The sequence below is a fragment of the Helianthus annuus genome, chromosome 9 (assembly GCF_002127325.2).
Source record: "Helianthus annuus cultivar XRQ/B chromosome 9, HanXRQr2.0-SUNRISE, whole genome shotgun sequence".
NCBI classification, from domain to species: domain Eukaryota; kingdom Viridiplantae; phylum Streptophyta; class Magnoliopsida; order Asterales; family Asteraceae; genus Helianthus; species Helianthus annuus.
The window spans coordinates 35,844,972-35,854,967 of NC_035441.2; the positions used below are offsets into that span (position 1 = coordinate 35,844,972).

General features: G+C 35.7%; 1 protein-coding gene across 1 annotated transcript; it reads right to left on the reverse strand.

Annotated features, from left to right (window-relative positions):
• Positions 1-790: 790 nt before the first annotated feature.
• LOC110877425 (probable F-box protein At5g36000) lies at positions 791-6,332 on the reverse strand. The gene is made up of 6 exons (XM_035977459.1): positions 6,301-6,332; positions 4,346-4,510; positions 4,198-4,245; positions 3,952-4,122; positions 2,000-2,066; positions 791-1,046 (listed from the first exon to the last, which is right to left on the reverse strand). Exons 2-5 carry the CDS (start codon positions 4,503-4,505, stop codon positions 2,002-2,004), a joined length of 444 nt encoding a protein of 147 aa, XP_035833352.1. The 5' UTR covers positions 4,506-4,510; positions 6,301-6,332; the 3' UTR covers positions 791-1,046; positions 2,000-2,001.
• Positions 6,333-9,996: the final 3,664 nt, after the last annotated feature.

Sequence of the window (9,996 nt, forward strand, 5' to 3'; positions counted from 1 at the left end):
CATGTCATCGCCTTCGCTTCTTCACTACCGATTTCCTTTTTCTTATTATCCCACCAGTCTTTTGCTTGTCCTCTCAGTTGACCCGTGCCATACGCCACGAAGTCATTTGCGTCACAGTGGGTTCTCTCAAATACCCCTTCTATATCACTTAACCACCTTTGACACACTATCGGATCCACTTCTCTGTTGTAGAGTGGTGGTTTGCATGCCATAAATTCTTTGTACGAGCAACCCTTACGCTCTACCAATTTCTCCTTGGCTGAACTTGCATTATCCTCCAATTTCTTTATCCTTTCATCCACCACTGATAACACCGTGGTTTGGATTTTATCGATGAAACCCGACAAACTATTCTCGATTGCTTTTCCTACCTCTTCAGCAATCACTTCTCTCATTTGTTCGGTGACTCTTGGCACCGCTTCGTCATTTCCTTTATCCGTCATCTTTGAAACTGAAATGTTTACATTTAAACGTTAAACATTTCGTTTATAACATTGCTTCTTTTGTTTTGGTTTAGTCAAGTTCTCAACTTGCTTTAACTGTTTAAATTTAGTGCACCTCCCGGGTTTAAGTGTGTTAACACACTTTTCCCATGCACTTTAATTTCCTTCTCATTCATATATAAGACATAATTTTGTTAACATAATAAAATAATTCTTACCGGACGATCGATCAAGCTTGAACCGAACACTTTTGTTGACAACCTTAAGCTCTGATACCCAACTTGTAACACCCTTAATAATTTAACATAATTTAACTAAATATTTCATGAAACTTTATAAAATCAGAGTTTACAAAAACCTTTCGAGTTTAATTCCATACATACTGTGATGATACCAACCACATCCAAGATATTGCATAACTAGATAAAAGTAACCCCTGCTAGTATACTAATCACTAGTTCGAGGGATTTAAAACATAGTCAACAAAAGAAAATAGGACATGTTTAAAGTTTAGACAAAATTAAGTTTAGTGCGGAAGCTTCGATTTATGTGTTCGGTTCTTGACATGCACTTGATCGCCATCCGGGAGGACCTCATTCATACCTGAAGTCAAACACTAAAAACATTAGTTTAGACTTTAATAAGTTACATATAAACAATCCCCGACATCAAAAATTAACAAACAAAACATAATTTTTCTGGGTTCCACCGTAACTTACGGTGTCACCGTAAGTTACGGTGAAGCTGGGATGTTTTTGGTTCTGCCGTAACTCAGGAGGATCTCACCGTAACAGTTTGAGCTCCACCGTAAATTACGGTGGGACAGTAATTTACGGTGGGCTCTGCACATTTACCCTTTAACTATTTTTCAACTTTACAAGTTCATATATTTTCACTCGCTTGTCTGTTTTAGCCGATTCTTTTTAATATGAGTCCGTAATGAAATTACGGACTCAACCATGTAATTTTTATGTCGTGGAAACCAAGATTCTGACAATCGGTTCACAATTTCCTTGTCTCAATTATCCAACCCATTAGTGAAGATGCATAGCACCTCATCCCCATTCTTAAAACCTTTTTGACGTAATTACCCAAATTCCCGGGCTCATCTATTTGATGTATTTGTGCCATTCCATGGCTTTGCATTCCCGTAGGACTATTTACTTGTTTCTTCGGAATTCAAGCATTCCGTTTCAAACGACACTTTCATAGAGCTTCTATTGTTTGACCCGATATCCCGGGTTCTTAGTCTTAAAATTTATATAACCAATTTAATAACGTGGTACAATCCACCACTTAACGAAATATGAGACTTTCAAGTCCCTATTCTCATAATTCTTTTATAAAAGCATCTTTTGACCCGTTTGGCTAATTAGTGAAAACTATCACTTTGTTGACATGCCAAACTAATTTCTAAGTCCTTATTTTGACCCGTTTGATGGTCGAGTGTATTTCGTCACTTAAACGACGCATCAAACGCATCCTTTACACTACAACATCAATTACATATCAAACCAAAGCATTTAAGCATAAGTTAACGGGACTAAGTCACGTACCTTCAAAGCACACCTTTTCCGCGGGTATCACCTCCGGCGTGTCCACTTGACGTCCCGGATTCCTTGCCTAAAGAGTCCAATTCATAAAAAAATTAGAACTCTTTTTCATAAGCTTTAACGCATTCATTCATTACATATGTAAATCTGCGTTTTTAGCAATCTTTAACATTTTAATCCTCATTTAGGCGTTTTATCAAAGACCTTGCGGGTCAGATTTTTACATGATCTAAAACAAGTTCATAACTTGAATTTATCACTCAATTTAACTTCAATTAGACATTATACACATATTTTAACATCAACAATTTCAGAGATTATCTCACAATTTCAATTTTCACTAGAACAAGAGTCTTAATCCTAGTGTTTATCAAGTTCTACTAACTTACTAATCACCCATTATAGTGATTTTGATTTCTACAACTAACATGCAAGATTTTTAACAAGAATCATCTAGGGTTTGTCCCTAGACTTCACATTACTTCCAATTTCATGTTTTACAACACATAATCAAGCTCAACCTTCGATTTCAATCTCATGTAAGAATTTGATTTGTATCAAAATAACCTAATTTGACATACCTTATGACCTTCTTGACGAGGAGATCACAATTCTATGTTCAGATTTTGATTACAACATGATTTGAGCCTTCAATTTAGAGTTTTTGTTGATGTTAGGGTTTTGGAGGTGTGGGTGTCGCCCCTCTCTGTTGTTGATCGACCAAAACCTCAGTTTTGAGGTGTTTGGTTTGATTTCTTACTACTTTAGTAATTAGAGTTTCTATTTTAACAATTTTAGTCCCTCCACTCTTATCTAGTATATATTTTTGGCCTTTTAACTCATTCAAATGTTACTACAAGATTCTTAACTAACTAGGTTATTTATCCTAGTTAGTTTATTCTTGTTTATTATGTATTTTATAATTCTAGTATATAGTTTTAAAATTTCGGGATGTTACACAAAACACGGTTGCTCTCTCTAGTACTGAAGCTGAGTATATCTCAGCCACTGGTGCAACGTGTCAAGGCATTTGGATCAGAAGAATTTTAGAAGATTTGGGGCACATCCAAGGCAATGCTACAACAATCTGGTGTGACAGTCAGTCAGCAATCAACTTATCAAGAAATCCTGTTCAACATGGCAGAGCTAAGCATATAGATTTAAAGTATTATTTCATTAGAGACATGGTCAGACAAGAGAAGGTGGTGCTCCAGTTTTGCAGTTCAAGAGATCAAGTTGCTGATTGTTTAACCAAGGCTTTACCAAAGGAAAAGTTTGTCTTTCTTCGTCATCGTTTGGGAGTGCAGAAGTTTGAATCAAGGGGGGGTGTTGAAATATGATTCAAACCCCAGTTATCTTGCACGTGTGGAATTGTTTTGGTCATCCGAAGTTCAAGGCTTATCCTCAAGTTGTTTGTTTACGTTACTGGTCTTTTGAATAAGGTTGTGAGATCCACAATTTTAGGTTTTCAGTTTTTTACCGTTGTATTGCTGCCTTTATATTGCAGCCTCTTTGCTTGTTTTTTGTATTCACAATTGCACAATAAAAAAGCCTTGAGTTTGATCAACGAGTGTTTTATCTTCGTGAGTTATAAGTTTTGATATCAACATTTCCGTCTTTTTTTGTTAACTTAAAAGGCAATTCGATCTTTTTCACTTTATATACAAGCATTTAGCATAATGTATAAGTATTCAAACGACCGAATTGCCCTTTAAGTTAACAAAAAAGACGAAAATACCCCTGACTTAACGGAGAAAGATGGATGGAGTTAACGAGCCGGATAAAAATGGCAAGATTTTAAATCTTTTAGATCCAGATGCGGAAAAACAAACCTTTGGACGAAAGTCCCAAAACTTGCCAAACCTCAAGGATGAAAATGGCATTTTACTCAGTTTCTTTTATCCAATCTTTAATTGATGAGATTAGTTGGTAAGAAACAATGAAACAACATTTACCAGCTGTGTATGGACTATTAAAGCGTTTGATGTCCAAAATGCCACCAGATGCACTGTTTACATGTCTTTTGATGTCATGAGATCCTACCAGCTCGTACTCCCAGCTTCCATTTACAAACCCGTCATTGAGGAAGAGCTTTAAGTGTTTGGCATCCAGTACCTGCGTTGTTCCTGCAATATACAAAACAGATGATTAAGAAAAGAGTTTCTAACTTCAAAATTTTGTTTTCATAAGTATTTTCTCACCATCACATGCGTTCAGGTCACATACAGGGCACCGAACAAGCTGTAAATCTGAACATAACATTCCATTTGGGAGAATAAGAAAATGATATCTGATTCACGTAATAGTGAATGATGATCAAACTTTGAAGAGAGTTTTGCAAAATATTACCTGCTATCCATATTCCAGTTTTGATGTTGTGCAATATACATGACCCGCCAGAGTCCAACATCTTCTGCACGGTATCTTCCGTTGGAAGCTTTGGAGGGCAGATAAGATTCTCCATGAGGAATGCATCTGGCGAGTCGAAGGAAAATGCACCAATTCTCATCCAATCTGATATGCAAGTCAAAGATGAACAAGAACGATGAGTCAAACTTTTGGTTATCCATATGTACTTTATTAAGCTGAAATAATTATCTATCATGTACAGAAACCTAACATCCTACGAGAATGGATGCGTATAAAGTATTGTTAAAGAAAGGCTTAATACATTTTCTAATGGCAACTTGATTAAAACTGAACTAGAGAAATGAACATTTATAATGTGTGATAAGCAACAGTCTTATTATAATGTTCTGTAAGATAAGCCAATTTATATATTGATGAAATTATATTATATATATCTTAAAAAGAAAGGTCGGTGGCTTTTGCCACCAACCAATCTCTTCATTTTTTCTCAATATATATGAAAGTTTAGTCAATGTTTAAACAAAGTTGTACTTTGTCTTCTTGGTCGGCAATTTGTTTCTTAGTAGTAACGAGAGTTATTTTGAACCGGTGGTAAAAACGTAATTTTAAACTGATGGCAAAATCATAAATTTAAGCGGGGCAAAATTGTAATTTGACTGGGAAAGCAAACAAAACCGATGACAAAAATGCAAATTTAAATTGAGGGCAAATCGTAACTTACCTGAGAGGAAGAAAACAAAACTAATGGCGAAAGTGTAAATTTAAAGGGGGCAAAATCGTATTTTGAACCGAGGGCAAAAGTGTAATTTTTCACTGAGGGCAAAAGTATAATTTCATTTTGAACCAGAGGTAAAAGTGTAATTTTAAACTGATGGCAAAATAGTAATTTTAAAGGGGATAAAATCGTAAATTGGTTTGACCTTAATTTCACACTTAAGAGCATATTTGTAAATTCGATATTTAAAATAATATATCCACTGTTCATGACAGTTCGTAAATGTTATAGAGTAAATTGTGTGAGTTCAATTCTTCTAGGTTTGTTTTTGTTTTTTTCTCTTTCACCAACTTCCTCTTTTCTGGGCCAGGCCCAGTTTATTTATGCTTTTGTTCTTTGTTGTTCTTTCTTAATATTTTAAATTGTACCAATGAATATGAAACAGTAAGATATACAATTACATAGTTATATTTTGCTCTTACCTTTTCTTGTATTCATTATAAAATTTATTTACATAGTTATATTTTGCTCTTACCTTTTCTTTTATTCATTATAAAATTTATTAACATAGCTTATCACATACAACGTTATTTAAAACATGTAATTACCATGTAATTGATTTATAACTAATGCAAAAGGTAGCTTATTGAGCAAATTCTCCATTTTCTTAAATCATATCATCTCCATTATCATTTATGATATAAACACAACGTGTTGCCAATTATAAACAACTAAGGTGTCGCCATCGTAGCGCGGCGTATGGCAATTTTGAGGTACGTATCGGTTTAAATTCAGGTTTCAACGTAAGAGACTCACATTTTGACATATTTTTTTTTCTGAAACGAGTCTGGTCAAATATAATACGTTTTTATACTTATGTTGTGTACGTTCGTAAACTGTGTTCGAAAGAGAGTCCGGTCAAATATAATACGTTATCATTCGACAACCACATAATTTTTACGAAAACAAGTCGAGTCATATATACGGTATAAATTTGAGTCACTTTAACTTTCGACGCCGCCACAACGCGCGGCATGCCGAAATCCTAGTTCTAATTAAATTCAAAGGTTACCAATATGTTTCTCCTTCTGAAGGAAGGAATAAGAATGACTTCCACCTGCATAATCAATCATTGACGGTATGATATACGATTTTGTCTAAGCACTAGGAAACTACAAAATGATCAATGAAAACATATAGTTGGATGTTTGATGTTTACCAAAAGCTGATGCATAGAGCTTGGACCATTTAAATCTCACTTCAGGGAAATCAGGACCTAAAGGGCATGTTTGGCTAAGCTTATTTTACCTAAAAAGAACTTTTTGTGAAAAAAAACTTATTGACTTATGACTTTCTGAAAAAGAGTTTTTAAAAAGAGTAAACTTTCGTTTTGCCCCAAACCTTTAAAAATAGCCATTTTCCTCCCTGATGTTTCGGTTTTATCGCCAGTTTACTCCACGGACTTAACTCCATCCATATTGTATGTTAACTGAAAGGGTATTTTGGTAATTTCAAGTATACAATAAGGGTACTTTGGTAATTTATATTTAAATGTAAAGTATTTATATATATATATATACACATATATAATACAGTCTGTACTCTCTCTCTACAAACACACTCTCTCTCCTTTCTCTTCTCTCTCTACATACATACCCTTTCTTCTCCATCACCATAAACAATCACCCACCACCTCACTGCCACCACCCCCTCACCACCAATAGCCACTGCCTCACCAACCACCTGCCACCGTTACACCGCCCAATCGCCACCGCTTGTCAGATTCCAAACCATCAGAAGTAAACTGATGGGTAATTTGTGAATTAGTCTCTTCATCTTCAAGACCATCAGAAGAAGATGCACAACAAACAAAACATAAATCTGAAATCACTTTTTCCCCAAATCCCATCATAAAACAGAAAGCCGAAACTAACAACAAACTCTTCACCACTTCACCTTTAAAATCATCACAATCAACCTAGGGTTAGGGCTAATCTCAGTTCAATCGCCGTTTGGATCTGAGCAAAACAAGGATGCTCAAGAAGAAGACACAAGTTTATCGGAGATTGGTACTTATCGAGGCCCCAAAATAAAGAGCACGATACCTATCCATCAAAGAGTTCATCTTTGTGATCGACATCAAAGGCTCCAGAAGCTATTACATTAACTGTATTTTTCCAACAAGTTTGGATCTGAGATCTGAGATCTTAGGCGGGTGACGGTAGCAGGTGGTGGTGATGGCGAAATGGTGGTGATGACGGGGGTGGTCGGATAGGGGTGGCTTCGGTGGTCGTAGGAGATGGCTGTGGTGGTATTTGTAGGAGGTGGTTGCGGTTGCGGTGGTTGTCCCTGGAGGTGGCAGGGGAAAAGGGAGGTGTGGTGGTGATAGTCTGTTACGGTAGATACTAGAGAGAAAGGTAGAGGGATGATTTGGTAATGTGTGTGTATATTACTAATAATAATAATACTTGTGTTTTTATTTTTTTATTTACATTTTCAATATAAGAATGGATTTTTGAAATTTATAATAATTAATTAAATACTTATATATAAAATTACTAAAATACCCTTATTTTTAATAGACAATTTAGATGGAGTTAGAAGCGGGGAGAAAAATGATGATAAGTTACATAGATCAGGGAGTAAACTAGCTTTTTTTAAAGGTTTGGGGAAAAACTATTAAAGTGACTAAACCACGGGGAGCAAAACTGAAGTTTACTCTTTTAAAAAAGTGTTTAGATTAGCTTATGGGGTGGGAAAAGCTAATACGTCAATAAGTTGTTTTTTATAAAGTGTTTGGTTTAGCTTATTGATGTAAATTGACTAAAAGAGACATTTTTTATTAAGTCAACAAATATAAGGAATCTTAAATGATGGGTAATCTAGTAATTTGATCTTTGAAAAGTTATAAGCTGAATAAAAAGTCACAAACCCCTAACTTCTCAAAAATGACTTTTTGATAACTTTTTCTCCTTTTCAAAAAGTCATTTTGAAAAGGATTTTTAGGTTTGACAAACACTAAAACTTCTTTTTAGCTTTTTGATTAAGTCAATAAGTCATAAGTTGGGTTGGAAAAGCTTAGCCAAACATGCCCGAAGATCATGCAAACAAGCAAACAGACTGTCTAATATTACACGACTGTCTAATATTACACGTTACACATACCATTAAAAAGTTATTAAACTAAAAACCTTATAACATACCACAACCTAGTTCCCATAACCAAGTTAAGGACTAATTAAAACAAGTAGCAACTATTACCAACATCCCCAAACAAACCCTAACAGTTCAAAACTATCTAACAAACTCCCCATCCAAACCCCAGTAGCCAAACAGATGGGAAATGAGACATGTATGATGAAAATTATCAACACAACATAAAACGAAAAATGTGTTACCGATTTCGAGATGGTGATTGGGGGTTGTTCGTCCCGAGCAGACGTGGTTAGGGCTTGTTCGACGGTGGCTGGGGTTCAAATCGGAGCAGGTTGTTCGCGTGGTCTTCAACAGTGGCCGGAGTTCAATTCGGAGCAGGTTGTTCGCGTGAGTCTGATATGAAAGGAAGGTGAAAGAGGAAAGAGATTGAGGGTGCGTGGATGAGTCTGAGAAGTGAAAAAGGTGAAGTTAAGTGAAAGGGGGAAAAGATATGGAAGGGAAAATGTCCTATTGTTTAGGAATGGTTAACTTATAGAAAAGAAATGTCGTTCCTACAAGTAAAGGTAAATTACTTTTTAAAATAAATAAATTACTTTTGATATATAGTTAACATTAAAAGTAATATTTTTGACATATAGAGGCAGCATATATATCCTCTTTATAAGTTAAATTTTATTTTTTCTTTATTAATTAAAAGAAACACTGGCATGTATACTAGGGGCAGCAATTCTTGACGCGACCCGTTAACCTGACCCGAACCCACATGAAAAAAAAAGGTTTGGGTCGACTAACACAACCCGTCTAAAAAACGGGTCGGGTTTGGGTTGACCCGTATTAAAAACGGGTCGGGTTCGCGTTGACCTGTATAAAAACGGGTTGACCCATTAACCCGTTTAACTATTTAGATAAAAAATCTTTTATATTTGTGTTTTTTTTTTCGGTTTCTATTTAAATGGTTAGTTGTAATAATGTTAATTTTGACACATTATATTATTTATTTATCACACCTATACTAATTATTAAACATGTTATCGATAACCCGCTTAAAACCGAACAACTCGTTTATAAATCGTCAACTTATATCACTCATTTAAAAATATAGGTTAAACGAGTTGACCCGAATTAATATGGGCCGGGTTAGGGTTGAAATCTTTGAATAGTCTTTAAATAGGGTTTAAATGAGGCCGCTACTTCTTTACCCTAAAAAAAAGAACGTTAGCTATCTTTTAACATATTCAGCCGCTCCCTTCCTCTTCTCCTGCGATTAAAGATTAAAGACTATTTTTATGTTTATGTTTTAAGTGTGTTTCGACTTGAAGAAACAGTGGCTCGAATGACCGGAATCAATCGGACCAAGGGTTTAGTTCTGCATAAAAGGGTGAGTCTTCTCGTTTGATTCGGGGTTTGGCTGAGCTTCTTCTCCGAACGATATCTGCAAAATGAACAGTCGTTAGACTCGCCACGGGGAGAATGGGGGTTCTCTCTGTGACCACCCTACGGCGTGAGAATAGGTACAGATCTCAATGAAGAAGGAGAAGTAGTAGTGAAAGTGAAGTGAATGTAATTTGAGAGATTATACCTGAGTTGTCTTATTTATAACCGGATTTGGGCGGGAAAGTCTGTTGACGGAGGCAATAACGGAAAGCATTTTCCGTAAGCAGTTACCCTTCTTGCCGTTAAGCACCATCGTGACGTTTATGCACACAAATCGTGGGCGAGATCAACGGCTGGGGGATTCCCCGTGGAAAGTGAATGTGAG

Excerpts from the sequence above, each read along its gene's own strand:
- LOC110877425 (XM_035977459.1), bottom strand. The coding sequence starts at position 4,505 with ATGAGAATTGGTGCATTTTCCTTCGACTCGCCAGATGCATTCCTCATG. Across the intron at positions 4,246-4,345 it reads AACTGGAATATGGATAGCAG|ATTTACAGCTTGTTCGGTGC; the intron begins GTAATATTTTGC and ends TGTTATGTTCAG. Across the intron at positions 2,067-3,951 it reads TAATAGTCCATACACAGCTG|GCAAGGAATCCGGGACGTCA; the intron begins GTAAATGTTGTT and ends TGGACTCTTTAG.